Here is a 15,168-nt window from a genome sequence, read left to right on the forward strand (position 1 = left end):
TAGATAAACCACATCTTCTTGATCCATTCGTCCGTTGATGGACACTTAGGCTCTTTCCATATTTTGGCTATTGTGGAGAGTGCTGCTATGAACATTGGGGTCCATGTGCTCCTATGCCTCAGCATTTCTGTATCCCTTGGGTAAATTCCTAGCAGTGCTATTGCTGGGTCCTAGGGGAGTTCTATTGTTAGTTTCCTGAGGAACCTCCACGCTGTTTTCCAGAGGGGCTGTACCAGTTTACATTCCCACCAACAGTGCAGGAGGGTGCCCGTTTCTCCACATCCTCGCCAGCATCTAGAGTTCTCTGATTTGCTCATTTTAGCCACTCTGACTGGCGTGAAGTGGTATCTCAGTGTGGTTTTGATTTGTATTTCCCTGATGAGGAGGGATGCTGAGCATCGTTTCATGTGTCTGTTGGCCATCTGGATGTCCTCTTTGGAGAAGTGTCTGTTCATATCTTTTGCCCATTTCTTCACTGGGTTGTTTGTTTTTCAGGTGTGGAGTATGGTGAGTTCCTTATAGATTCTGGATATTAACCCTTTATCTGATATGTCATCTGCAGCTATCTTTTCCCATTCTGTTGGTTGCCTATTAGTTTTGTGGGTTGTTTCCTTTGCTGTGTAGAAGCTTTTAATCTTGATGAGGTCTATTTTTTTTTTAGTTTTTAAATGTTTTATTTATTTCTGAGAGAGAGATAGAGACAGCATGAGCAGGGGAGGATCAGAGAGAGAATGAGACACAGAATCTGAAGCAGGCTCCAGGCTCTGAGCTGTCAGCACAGAGCCTGACACGGGGCCCGAACCCACGAACTGTGAGATCATGACCTGAGCTGAAGTCGGACGCTTAACCGACTGAGCCCCCTAGGCGCCCCTCATTTTTCTTAACTTCATATTTGGAAGTAAAGATTAAGCATGAGCTTAATCTTCCATGTTGCCCCCTGAGCCCTGGAATTGCTAACCAATCTCCTAATTGCCCACTTAGCACTGAGAACACACATCATAGGCTTCTGGTCCTGGACTCATCAGTAACTAGCTGGTGGGGTGGGCAAGCCCCTTCCCCTCTCTGGGCCTCCTCTTTGTTCTGTAAACCAGGGAAGTTGTAGGAGAGGATAGTAAAGATAGGAGCAGCAGGCTGCTGGAGACCAGCGACATCCCCACTTACATGGGATCTGGAATTTAATCCTTAGCAAGAAGATTCGCTGCACTACCTCGCCCACACCAGGGAGTAAGCAGCCTGATGTCATGGAGTGAGAGTGGAGACCTCTGAGTCAGAAATAACTAGGTTCTAGTCTCACTTTGTGCCTGTCTGGCTATGTGACCTGGAGCAAAAGTTAATCCTGGAACTCTAGTTTCCTTACCAGTGACAGGGGACAGCAATGTCTGTCCTCTGCGAAGCAGGAGGGGCTGTTGCCAGGAAGTTATGAGACAGTGTGGATAAAAAAAACCACTTTTCATACCTGAAGTTCTGTGTGCATGCAAAATGTTATTATCTGGCACAGCTTGGGCTCCCTGGGAAGCAGATTCTGAGACATGTGCAGTGTTCACGATGTTACCAAGATGTGATCTTGGGATTAGCACCTATGGAAGGGAGCAGGAAGAGGGGGTGGGGAGCAAGATGGAGTAGAAGAGAAGCTGGCCTGTGATGCAGTCCCTAAAGCCTCAGCCAACCCTGTGGGGAGCTCTGGAGTTCAATGTCCCCTCAGACTTGTTCCTCATTGGGCCAAAATGGTTGGACTTTTATATTCCCTCATCAGGGGGTTAGGGCATCCCTGGTAGGGCAGGACCACGGGCGAGGCAGCTGTCTGTAGCTGGGACTTTGCCTGATGCTGCTGACAGCCATGCCACTAGTTGGGGCATCAAGTCTTTTCTAGAAGGAAGATCTGGGTGGTACGCCTCCACGCCCACCTCTTTACTGTTGTTACTTACATGCTCATTCCTAATGGTCAGGCTGTCCTGATCAAAGACTTGATATTATAGGGCTCCTGACATCCTGGTACTATTTGCTAGCTCTTGTCACACATTTCAGATGCAGGACTTTAGTCTTTAATTTCTGATAAAAGAACGAGAAATCCTCTGCCGTGGGACCCAGAAAACCATTCCATCTGGCTTTGCCTAGGAGCGAAATAGACTCTGCTGAAACTGGCCATAAACAGGAAATCAAAACCAATGAATTTAACAAGGAATTGATTTAATTAAAAATGCTACATGTGTGTATGCACGAAGGTGTACACATGTAATGATGTAAATCCATCTGAGTGTGAGCACATGTGGGGGCCACTTCTATGTCAGTACATGTATGATGATCTGGACAAGAGAGGCAACAGGTGCAGGTGTCTGAGGTAGACACGCCCATGGGAATTGGCAGGTGTGCTTATGAGAATGTCAATTTGTGTGTGTAGACTTCATTCATTCATTCTCCAAATACTTATGAAACATCTAGAATGTGCCAGGTACTATGCTGGGAACTGGGGAATGAGAGTAAATGACATAGTTTCTGACTCTGGGAGCTTACTGTCTCCTGGGGAGATAGACAGCTCCAAGCGGACATTTGGAATACAGTGTGGTAAGAGAGAACTTACGGGGGTCACGGGTGACTGTGGGAGCACCTGGTGGATACCCGAATCAGACTGGGGAAGCAAAGGCTGCTGTGACTCTTTCCCTGGGACAGGAGACCTTTAAGCTGAGTTTTGAAAGGTACACAGGAGTGACTGAAGAGCAGAACTTTCACATGTGGAGAGATCCAACAGGGAAGGGGGTCAGAGGAGTAAACATAACAGTGGGTCAGAGGACAGAGAGATTAGTAGTGGTGGAGTAGGGCACAGATAGGCAGATTCTGGAAGCCTGATATTTGCAGTGGAGCAGTGTGAACTTGCTCACAAAGAGGGGGTTGATGGCCATAGTTTCATCTTAGAGAAGCTTTCTGGCAGCAGTGGAGGCAGGTGGACTGCAGGGTCCGGATGTGTCCCTGTGCCTATGTTTTTGAGGATGTACACACATGACACTGTGTGTGTGTACATCTGGAGTCTGCACCAGATGTGCTGCCCACATGGACTTGTTTTTCACTCCCACCTTCTGGTCTTGGCAGCCCAGTGGGTTCAGGGGGATGGCTGTCCTGTCGCTGACTCATGAGTGAGTCCCATGATGGAGGAGCCGGTCAGGGGCTAGCTGGCAGGTGTTTCCTCGAGGGCTGGGGCCACACCCCCATCCATGGGGCTAACAGTGAGGTGACCCACAGGAGGGCAGGGAGTGAATGCTTCCCACAGCCAGCTGGTGCTCCTGGACTGTGCTGCCCTTTATGCAGAGTGCCCCACTTCTCTGGGTGATGCTGGGCTGACAGCCAATACTCATACATCAAGGGGGATAGACTAGTGACAGGGCGGGTGGCCATATATCAGCTCTCCCTTACTGGGTCTCCCTGCTCTGGCTACCCACTCTTCAAGTGCTGAACTCATATATTTTGATATTAATTGTCTAATAATATGCTAAACTGTGCTATCCTGCCTCTTGAAAATGTATGACTAATCCAAAAAGACACTCCATCCATCACATTTCTTTGGCCCTTAATATGGGCCACAGGAAAGGAAGGAACATTGGTTTTATAATAGTGTATGGTTTGGGAACAGTATGGTGAGTGATTATGCACTTAGAATTTAGGGTCCAAATTTCAACTCTACACTTACTTTCTCCCTAAGTTACTTACTCTCTCTGCGCCTCAGTTTCTTCATTCTTAAGACAGAGATGATAAAGTCACATAGAATTAGACGTGTAAAGTGCTTAGAACAGAGTGATATATAATACATGTTCAGCTCTAAACCTTAGCTATTATCTGGGTTTGAACCCTCTTAGGTTTAACTGTAACTCATTTGATGAAAAGTTGTGACCTTTTTGGGTCTCATCTGCAAAATGAAAGGTTGGCCAATCTTTTACTCCCAAGGACCAACACCTGTCCCCTGCCAACCTGTTCTTGCCCTGATGTGCATCTTTGGTTTTAAAAGATTTTGCTTGCCAAACTACATCTGTTAGATACTAACCTACATGTCATCAAGGTTTCTCTTGACCTTTATAAAACATTAGGAGAAGCTCCCAGCGCTCTGAGAATGCCTGGATCAGGAGGGATGATGTGTGAGCCCCCCCACCTCCCGCCCTCTTCCCCTCCAGTTTCACATACTCGTTTCTACACAGTAATAAGCAAGTACCTTGAGCTACTTCTGGTCCATAGAACAGGTAGCCAAGTTGACCCTGAACTAGAAGATGCTTCACACTGGCTTTTGGAGTGCCCTGGTGCCCTGACATCAATGTCTTTCACAGTTATCATTCTGAGTAACACACATTCTAATCAAGTTAAGAGAAGGGACTGTCCTGATTCTGACAGAGCTACACCTAGTATTTGGAAAATCCAAGAGCAAGCTACTGTGGCTGGGGAAGGACATTTTTATGGTGATTGATGATTTGGTCCTATGAATGCTCTGTGCTAGTACTTTCCATATATTAGCTCTTTAAATTTTCATAATAATCTCCGAAAGCAGTTATTTCATTCCCATTGACTAGATGATAGAACTACTGCTCAGATATGTGATTAGCCCAAGTTTAAGCAGCTGGAAAATTACAGCATTGTTTAGTGTTTCTTTATTAAATCACTATAATTATTACTTTCTTTTGAAGCAGTAATGATTTCCATTTTAGAGATGAGCAAACTGAGGCTTAACAAAGTTAAGGGAGTTCTCCAAAGTTAACGGAATCCAGGGGAAACATGTGAGGAGGCATTAGTCTTTGGTGGCTTTGTCAGGTGGGGTGGAAACTTACCTTGGATGTCATCATTGAACATGCAATACTTGTTGCGGTATTTGTTGAGCAGGCGGAAGGCATTGGCATTGGCAAAATCTTCAAACTGGATGAGGCAATTTATTCCAAATCTGTTGGAAGGGAAAGAAAAGAATTATGATTGCCCCCCCAAGGTCAGTCTCTGGCAGATCCCAGCCTGTCCCGGGGAGGCACAGGACAGGGGATTAGGGTGGGGGGCATGGCTCATTTAGTGGGTTTTTGCCACCTGGCTGGCTCCTGGACTTCTGGGCTCTGCCTGCCCCATCATGTATGAGGATGGGGAAGGAAGAGAGTAGGAAAACCAGGCTTGGTGGGTCAGCTGAACCCATGCTGTTGTCTCTAACGTAGGCTGGTGGCTACCATGAGTTATGGGTGGCAGACCTTGAGAGGTGATGGAAAGACTGAGATGGGGCCTACGGCCATCTGAAATTCCAGTAGAAAGCATACTACCCACCCAACTGCATGCAGAGACCCCGACTTCTCAACCCCCGGGACCTGGAGAGCCTCTGTAGCCTTCATACAACTCTCTGGGTGAGTCCTGACACCTGGGGTTCCTCCACTAGAGACTCACCTGAGAAGAGTGTTCGCCAACTTGCAGGTACAGAAAAATCAGTTAGTGAGCTTGTTCAAAATACAGATCCCCAGGCCCATCTGCCAGAGATTCTCACTCAGTGAGTTTGGGGCAGGACTCATGAATGTACATTTCCCCCCCTCCGGCTTTATTGTGGTATAATTGACAAAAAACACGTATTTAAGGTGTACAATGGGATATTGTGATATATGTATACATTGTGAAATGATTACCACAATCAAGCTAATTAACACATGCATCGCCTCACATCATCACCACATTGTGTGTGTGTGATGAGGACAGCTAAGAAAAGTCTCTTGGCAACCTCAAGTATGCAACTCAGTAGGAACTATGAACTATGGTCACCGTGCTGTACAGCAATCTGCATTTTTAGCAAGCATCCCAGATTGGATTCTGACGGTCTAGAGAACTCTAAGAAACAATACCTTGGTGGGTGAAGATAATGCCCATTAAGCTGCCTGATGTGCCTTATTTAAAACTATGCTATAATTGACTCGTAGATTTCAAGGTGAGAGAAAAGTTTGTATTTCCTACAAAATGGCTGTATTCATAACCCATTTTTCCTGCTAACATTGTGAGAAAACTGACCGCTCAGTTTTCTGCTCCTGGGCTGCGGGCAGCTTCAGGCCAGCCTTTCTGCACACACCCTTCCCCTTACTCCATTCTTGCTTTTGGTCATCATTTTGATAGTTTTGTTCTATTGTGTCTTTTTTTGGAAACAAGAATGACACAAATTATTAAAGATTACCTAATACACAGACAAAAAATGTGTTTCATCTCACTGGGTCCACATGTGTTGAATAGTATCTAAGTTCATGTTCATTGAGAAAAAGTGACCTGACTGACCAGCCAGGAGTGTTGAAGCATGAGATGGGGACAAGGGGTCTGCCACTCCCAACCTGGTGTGAACTACAGGCTTAGGACCAGTGTGGGACCAGCTGTGGAAAGAAAGATTTATGACCCTGCTAGAAAATGTGGGTGGGGTGCATACCCGGTGGGCTTCCTGTGCTACCTGAGGCATCTTTCCAATGAGGCTGTTGGGTATGATGGATGATTGGTCCTGAAATAGCCCAGAAACTTCTATTTCAACCTTATGATTGTGTGCCTGGCTTACCCTATATGGCAGAAATCCAGCTGCAGGCAAATATTTGCTCCTGTCATGGTCTTTCCAGAACCTTAGCGAGTTAAAGCTGTTGGTGGGGGGCTTGGAGGTGGGTTCATGTCACAGGGGCAGAAATGGAGAGGCCGTGACTTGCCATAGTCTAGTACTAAGAGTACAGGGCATGGGTCAGCAGGCTTGTGGGCCTCACCTGGCTCTGAGTGGTCTAACAACTGTCACTTTACTCCTTTATTCTGCCTCAGTTTTCCATCTGTCAATGGGCACAGTAATATCTGCCTGGTCGACTGCAGTGGGGTGTTGTGAAGACGAAAAGTTGGAGTCATTTTAAAATTGTAAATTGCTAAACACGCACGTTATCTTGGCCACAATTTCTTTTTTTATTATTATTAATATCATTGTCACAACTGACACTCTCTGAGATTTAAAAAAAATTTTTTTTACAAATAGTTTATTGTCAAATTGGTTTCCATATAACACCCAGTGCTCATCCCCACAAGTGCCCTCCTCCATGCCCATCTCCCTCCTCCCCCCACCACATCCATCAGTCCTCAGTTTGTTTCTCAGCATTCAAGAGTCTCTCATGGTTTGCCTCTCTCCTTTTCCCCTACCATTTCCCCCCTTCTTCTCCCCCATGGTCCTCAGTTAAGTTCCTCCTAATCCTCCTATATGTGCAAACAAGTGATATTTGTCCTTCTCTGTCTGACTTACTTTGCTAAGCATAACACCCTCAAGGTCCATCCATGTTGCTACACATGGCCAGATTTCATTGTTTCTCATTGTCTTGGCCACAATTTCTGTTCAGTCACAGAGATGGTGCTGTTTGGGGTGGGGAAGGAGGCTCTCCGTATCTCCCAACCCACTACCCAGCTCCCTTCTCCTTTTACAGTCAATAAAACTGAAAAATAAAATATTCTATGCACAAATACAGTGCTATTCTTGCCAACCCAAAATTTACTGTGAATTTTTTTTCCAGGGTGTGAATTTCAAGTATTTGGATTGGAAGGAAACAGAGTGTCTTTGGTTACTGGTGACATTTTGCTGTATAGAATCCTCACAACACTCCCAGTGTTGCTCCATGACTGGCTTGGAGCTAAAATGTTGAAAAGGTCAGATAACAAAGCAATGTGATGCACGTTCTTTCTCTTTCTGTCACACACACAACACACACACACACACACACACACACACACACACTTGACCTTTAAGCAACACCAGTCTGAGGAAAAAATAAGCCAAGAATTATAAATACCTTTGTTCAGTGCACTACTATTCTTTCATATTAAATTCAGATTTTTATGAGTAAATTTTTATTTTATGTTTTTACTTATTTTTTAATTCCAGTGTAGTTAACAGTGTTATAGGAGTTGTAGGTGTGCAATATAGTGATTCAATAAATCTATACATTGTTCAGTATTCATAATGACAAGTGTACTCTTGATCCCTTTTACCGGTCATCCCACCTCCTTCTGATAACCATCAGTTTGTTCCCTGCAGGTAAGTCTGTTTCTTGGTTTGTCTCTTTTCCCCCCTTTGTTTGCTTCATTTCTTAAATTCCAAATGAGTGAAATCATTTCGTATTTGTCTTTCTCTGACTGGCTTATTTCACTTAGCGTTATATTCTCTAGATCCATCCATGTTGTTGCAAATGGCAAGATTTCTTTTTTATGGCTGAGTAAAACTGTATTGTGTATATATACTACATCTTTATTCATCCATCTATCAGTGGACACTTGAGCTGCTTCCATTGTTTGGCTATTGTAAATAACACTGCAATAAATATAGGGGTGCATATATCCCTTTGAATTAGTGTCTTTTTGTATTCTTTGTGTAAATACACAGTAGCCGGATTATAAGATCACAGGATAGTTCTATTTTTAGTTATTTGAGGAACCTCCATACTGTCTTCCACAGTGGTTGCACCGGTTTGCATTCCTACCGACAGTATTACACAGATTCCTTTTTCTCCAGATCCTCATCAATACTTGCTGTTTCTTGCATTTTTTATCTTAATGATTCTGATAGATGTGACATGATGCCTCACTGTGATTTCGGTTTGCATTTCCCTGATGATCAGTAATGTTGAGCATTTTTTCATTATCTGTTGGCCATAAATATGTCTTCTTTGGAGAAATGTCTGTTCATGCCTTTTGGCCATTTTTTAATTGGATTGTATGTTTTTTTGGGTGTTAAGTTTTATATATATTTTGCATACTAACCCTTTATCAGACATGTCATTTACAAATATCTTCTCCTATTCATTAGGTTGTCTTTTACTTTTGTTGGTTATTTCTTTTGCTATGCAGAAGCTTTTTATTTTGATTTTTGTTTTTATTTGTGTATATTTTTTGAGTCATCAAAGTTTCTCTTTTGTTTTTTGTTTTGTTTTACTCTTTTTTTCCATTCATAGTTTATTGTCAAGTTGGATTCCATATAACACCCAGTGCTCATCCTAACAAGTGCCCTCCTCTGTGAAGCTTTTTATTTTGATACAGTCCCAACAGTTTATTTTTGCTTTTGTTTCCCTTGCCTTAAGAGACATATCTAGAAAGAGGTTGTTTCAGCTTATGTCAAAGAAATTACTGCCTGTATTGTCTTCTAGGATTTTTATGGTTTCAGGTCTCACATTTAGGTCCCTAATGCATTTTAATTTTGTGTGTAAGAAGGTGGTCCAGTTTCATTCTTTCACCTGTTGCCTTCCAGTTTTCCCAACACCATTTGCTAAAGAGACTGTCTTTTTCCCATTGCTTATTCTTGCTTTCTTTATGGAAGATTAATTGAACATATAACTCTGGGTTTATTTCTGGTCTTTCTATTCTGTTCTACTGATCTTTGTGCCTATGTTTTGCCAGTACCATACTGTTTTGATTACTACAGTTTTGTGATGTAACTTAGTCTAGAATGGTGATACCTCCAGTTTTGTTTTTCTTTTTCAAGATATCTTTGGCTATTTATGGTCTTTTGTGGTTCCATACAAATTTTAGGATTTTTTTTCTAACTCATTGAAAAATGCTGTTGGTATTTTGTTAGGGATTCCATTAAATCTGCAGATTGATTGCTTTGGGTAGTATAGACATTTTAATAATATGTGTTCTTCCAGTCCATGAGCAGGGAGTGTCTTTCCATTTCTTCGTGTTGTCTTCAATTTCTTCCATCAGTGTTTTATAGTTTTCAGAGTACAGGTCTTTTACCTCTTTTCATATCTATTACTGACTTTTAATTCATTGTTACCATTAGGTTTTGTATATAACATCTTCTGTATAGTGTAGTCCATTAAGTTGATAGTTGCTTAAGTTTGAGCCCATTCTTTACTCTTCTCCCACATTTCTGATATACGGTACCATACCCTTTTATTTTTGTGAATCACTCGACTGATTTTTACAGATATTTTTATTGCTTTTGTGCTTCCTACCTTTTTTCCCACTCTTACTTACTGTCTTTCCTTTCCATGCAAAGAGTCCCCTTGAACATTTTTTGGAGGTCTGGTTTAGTGGTCATGAACTCCTCTAGTTTTTGTTTGTCTTGGAAAGTCTTTATCTCTCCTATTCTGAATGATAAGCTTGCTGGATAGAATATTCTTGCCTGTAGATTTTTCCCTTTCCACACTTCCAATATACCATGCCACTCCCTTCTGGCTTGGAAAATTTCTGCTTAAAAATCTCCTGATAGCCTTATGGGGTTTCCATTGTATGTAACTGTCTTCTTTTCTCTTGCTGCTTAAAAATTTTTTTGTTATTGTTACTTTTTGCCATTTTAATTACTATGTGTCTTGGTGTAGACTTGGGTTGATTTTGCTGGGGGAATTTCTGTGCTTCCTGGATCTGGATATCGATTTCCTTCCCCATATAGGAAAGCTTTCAGCTATTATTTCCTCAAATAAATTTTCTGTCTCCTTTTCAAATTTACTATTTTTTTAAGTCATCTCTAAACCCAATATGAGGGATTGAACTCTCAACCCTGAAGTCAAGAGTAGCATGCTCTTCCAACTGAGCCAGCCAGGCTCGCACCTCCCCCCCCACTTTCTCTCTTTTATTCTTCTGGAATCCTTATAATGGGAATGTTATTATGCTTGAAGAAGTTGCTGAGTTTCCTAAGTCTATTCTCATTTTGCATAATTTTTTCTCTCCTCATTTTGATTACTTTCCATTACTCTGCCCTCCAGGCTACTGATATGTTCCTCTGCTTCCTGCCATTTGTTCCATCTACTGCATTTTCAATTTCATTTATTGTGCTCTTCACCTCTGGTTCTTCTTTACGTTTTCTTTGTTAAGGGTTTCGTGAGGTCCTCCCCTCTTCTCAAGTCCAGTGAGTATCTTTATAACCACAGATTTATATCCTCTATCAGGCATGTTATTTATTTTGTTTGGGTCTCTTGCTATGGTTTTGTCCTGTTCTTTTCATTTGGACCATATTCCTTTGTTTCATCATTCTGTCCAACTCCTATGTGTTAGGAAAAGTCAGCTAAATCTCATGAAGAAGAGGTCCTTCAGTGTCCTGCAGTGAAGTGTCCCCTGTTCACCAGAACCTGGTGCTTCAGGGTTGTCTCCTGTGTGTACTGTGTGTGCCTTTCTGTTGTGTTCAGGCTGCCTTTTTCCAACAGTCCGGTCATCTGCATAGGCTCTCCCTGACTATTGTGTGCAGGATTTGGCCCCTGGCCCAGGTAGGGCATGTAGTTTTAATAAGATGGGGCCACTGCTGGGGCCAGGACTACAGGATGGGTTGTGCACTTTTAACAATTTGAGCCTTGGGCTTCCACAGAGCCTTGAGCCATCACCACAGGGACAGAGGCCCTGCAAATGCCCAAGTTGGGAGAAATGGTGTTGGCAAGATTTGTGCAGGTCTCCTGTGGGAGGGTGATTGCAGTGCCTGGACTGAGTCAGGGGTGACTGGGAAGGGTGGATCTGCCAAAGTGAAGGGGAGTGGGTCTTGGCATACACAAATTAGGTAGTGAATGTTGCCACTGTGCTGATTCCCATAGGTGGTTATATATTTATGCTAGGGGGTGGGGGAGAGGTAGATGGTGCAGGCTAATTTCTTTGTAGCTGGGAAAGTCCCTCTGGGAGCCCTGCCCCGAGATGTGTAAATAACTCTCCCTCATGTCTGCCCCAGGCATTTTTAAGACTGCTGCTTCTACGAGGGCTGTTTGTCATGCTGTCTCTTTAAGTGCAGTACTCAGCTTCCTATCTCCCTCCGGGCTCTTTCCTAGACCGAGCCTTCTGATTTTTAAAACTCCAAGCTTTAAGTCTTGCAGTCTCTAAGAACTCATGAAATTTGGCCCCTCTCACTTTCAAAGCCAAATGTTTTGGGGATTTGCCATCCCTGTACAAGCCCCTTGGTGTGGCAGTCTGTTTGTTTCTCTCCTTCACAACTCCTTCCACCCACGGGTGGCCCTGGTCCATTTAGATCTCCAGTGGGTCTCCACCCTTTCTACTGTCTTTGATGCAGCATCTTCTCTACCTTTAGTTGTGCAGTTTGTTCTGCTAGTCTTCAGGTCCTTTTCTGGGTTATTTGCATTGATGTAAGTGTTTTCTAGTTCTATCCATGGGAAGAGGTGAGCTTAGGATCCTCTTACTGCACCATCTTGGCCCTCTCCTACATTCAGTTTTACCTAAGAGAACATCCCCAGAGAGCAATTTGATGAAAATAGAGTAAAATTTCATTAATTCAGGTTGCTTTAATCCTAACTTGGAATTGCATAAAATGTGCAGTGTGCTATGTGAATTGTCCATCCAATAACCTAGGCTTATTTCCCAGACCTCCTTGGATTTAAGGACCTCTAGAATCCCTATCCACCTCTGATACCCATCTCCATGGCTACTCCTTGGACCTTTCCTCACCAGGAATCACTCCTACTCCAGAATGTCATACTGTCTATATCAGTCTCTAACAGCCTGTCCTTTGCCTTCCTCATTCCTACTGCACTTTGCACCTGTTCTTTGTCTCTATTGAGACCTTTGGGCCCTTAATCATTTTCTCTAGTCCCTGAGTACTTCATGGCTTTTCATAAAACTCAACCACTGGCTGGTGTGAACCAAAGGTGGCTACTTCAATGGTTCTCAACATCATCCATCCACTCATCTGTCCATTCATCCATCCAAAAGCATCACTAAGCACCAATGATAAGGTGATATGTGAGTTGTTAAAAAAATGTTTTAGGAAGGGGTGGGTATATGAAAGAGTTGGTAGAGGTTTAGTTAGTTTGCCTGCTAACTTGTTAAGCTAATTAAAAGCCCCTAAGAACAAACACAAAGTTTCAAAGTGAAAATTTAAATGGTCTAAAGTGAAAAAAAAATTGTTCTTAATTCATCCACATACATTCAAATACAGGTAATGGACTTTACCAAAACACCAATTTAAATGTCAACTGTAATTACTTTACATATTCATTATAATATGCCACTACTAACAACAGTAACAAAAAGAGCTAAACTTTATTGAGTGCTTATTCCCCATTGGGCATCATGCTGAACTTTTTACCATACATTATCTCAATTAATTTTCAAATGATTTAATGAAGTAGGTGCTGTTTCAGAGAAAGAATCTTGAGCTACCGGTGTGAAGTTATTTGCCCAGGGGCTACTTACTCTATGGCAGTTGGAAAGTGGTGGACCTGGAATCTGAATCCAGGGCTATCTGACTCTAGAACTTCGTAGCAATATGATTGCTTTAACTTAACCTTAACAGCAATATGATTTTGTAAAAGATACAATAGATAATAAAGTTGGATTTCTTTCTGTATCTAGAAAGACAGGGACATGTGGTGAGAAGAAAACACTAAACTGGATAACAGGCAAACCACGTTCTCTCTTTCTCTGACAGAAGCTTTGTGTCTTGGGTGTGTCCTTCTCTCTGGGTCTCAGTTTCCTGCTCTGAGAGTGGTGGAGCTGTAGCATGAACTACATACTGTACAGTTGGAGTAGAAACGCTGGAAGCTTCACTCAGATTTTTCCAGAAGTCCAAAGTAGGGAGGTGTGACCATTCTCAGGAAGAGCAACATGTGGCAGGAAAAGCTGAAGAGTTTTTTTCTTAAAAAAATTTTTTTAATGTTTTTTATTTATTTCTGAGAGAGAGACAGTGTAAGCAGGGGAGGATCAGAGAGAGAGGGAGATACAGAATCCAAAGACAGGCTCTAGGCTCTGAGCTAGCTGTCAGCACAGAGCCCGACACGGGGCTCAAACCCACAAACCACGAGATCATGACCTCAGCCAAAGCTGGATGCTTAACTGACTGAGACACCCAGGTGTCCTGAGTGAGTCTTTTAGAGTCTGTTTTGAGCCGAGACACAGCAGACCAGCTAAATGAGCAGGGCTGAGGCAGGTACCCTCCAGGTAGTGCAGCTGGAGCAGAGGAACCCCTCAGAAGGGCACCTGTTCATGCACACTACTCAGGTTCTGGGCAGTTTCCTGATTTTAGTGCTGCCAGCCTCTTGGTGACCTTTCTTCCTGCTGGAAGCTGCCCCTCACTGGGGAGGCTTCTGTTGATCTGTCCTCTTCTGAACTTTTGAACTCTTCACTCTGAAACCCTGGCAGGGGCTGAGGAATATCTGATGCTTCTCCAGGGGAGAATTCCGGCAATGGAGAAAGAGGCACCTCCCCAAGCCACACATGGAGCTGCCCAGACTTTTCTACCCTGGAGACTCAGCAGGGAAATGGCCTTGAGGCTGCTAGGGAAAGCGTTCCAATGCCAGGGTTCACTTAAAGACACAAGGCTGATGGATGGCTGTTCAATTCCACTCTCCGTCCCCCCCCCCCCCCCCCCCCCCCCCCCCAGTGCTCAGGCAAGAGGAAGCCTGCAAATGGCGACCTGTATCTGGGAACCCTAGTGAACTTTGTATGACACTGGACGAGACCCACGCCAGGACTGACAGAACTGGGTACTTGCCATCTGGGATGCAGCCACCCCATGATAGGAGAATCTGAGGTGGATACTTTGCCCATCCCCCCAGCAAGCTGACTGAATGTTGCGTGAGGGACTTGGTGAGAGGAGAGCATTTTTGGTGCTGTAGACCTGGTTTCTCTGTTCCAGAGGTCAGGACTTGCCATTCTTTCAAACACCTGGGTCTAACCTCTTTCAGGCCTGAATAAACACAAGGGACCTGGGAGGAGCAGGTGAATTTGCTCAGCCTGTCTCCAAACCAAATGACTAAAAGCAACAGTCATGTTTCCATGGGAGCCCTCTGCTCACCCAACAAACTCATGTGTATAAGATTCTCACAGCAGAGTGCTCAGTGAGCACATCAGTTGTCACCTAGTGGAAACCTATTTCTCTGATTTATTTCTTCCTTCCAGGAACTTCAGCTGACAGAATTATGAAAGATCTTGGTCTTTTAAAAATTTTTTATATATTCCATTAAACTCTAGTCTCTTGAGAGGTTCTCAGAAAGTTTCTGTGGCTCAATATGTTTGAGAAACTCTGAATGTGACATCTAATGTATGCAGTGAATACTGAAGGCTCTGAAAAATCCTGCATTAACACACCTGTTTAACCTGGCATTTTTTAACACTTATTTGACTAGAGACCTTACCCTATGTCCCACCCTCCCCACCTATGTATAGCAGAGAACGTACTGACAGACACAACTCTCCGCAGAAGAATTCTGTACCAGGTAGGGCTGGGTGGATTCAAGGCAAGGTCATCTC

At 43.5% G+C, this 15,168-nt stretch overlaps 1 protein-coding gene across 2 annotated transcripts in view; it reads right to left on the minus strand.

Annotated features, from left to right (window-relative positions):
* ME3 (malic enzyme 3) overlaps positions 1-15,168 on the minus strand; it is a 197,096-nt gene that overhangs the window by 18,644 nt on the left and 163,284 nt on the right. For both annotated transcript variants that reach the window (XM_039254349.1, XM_039254348.1), the window contains one exon: positions 4,803-4,912. In XM_039254349.1, coding sequence (XP_039110280.1) covers positions 4,803-4,912 — 110 coding nt within the window. The remainder of the gene's footprint in view (positions 1-4,802; positions 4,913-15,168) is intronic.

Source organism: Hyaena hyaena, unplaced genomic scaffold (genome assembly GCF_003009895.1).
Source record: "Hyaena hyaena isolate Hyena2069 unplaced genomic scaffold, ASM300989v1 scaffold_491, whole genome shotgun sequence".
In the NCBI taxonomy this organism is placed as follows: Eukaryota; Metazoa; Chordata; class Mammalia; order Carnivora; family Hyaenidae; genus Hyaena; species Hyaena hyaena.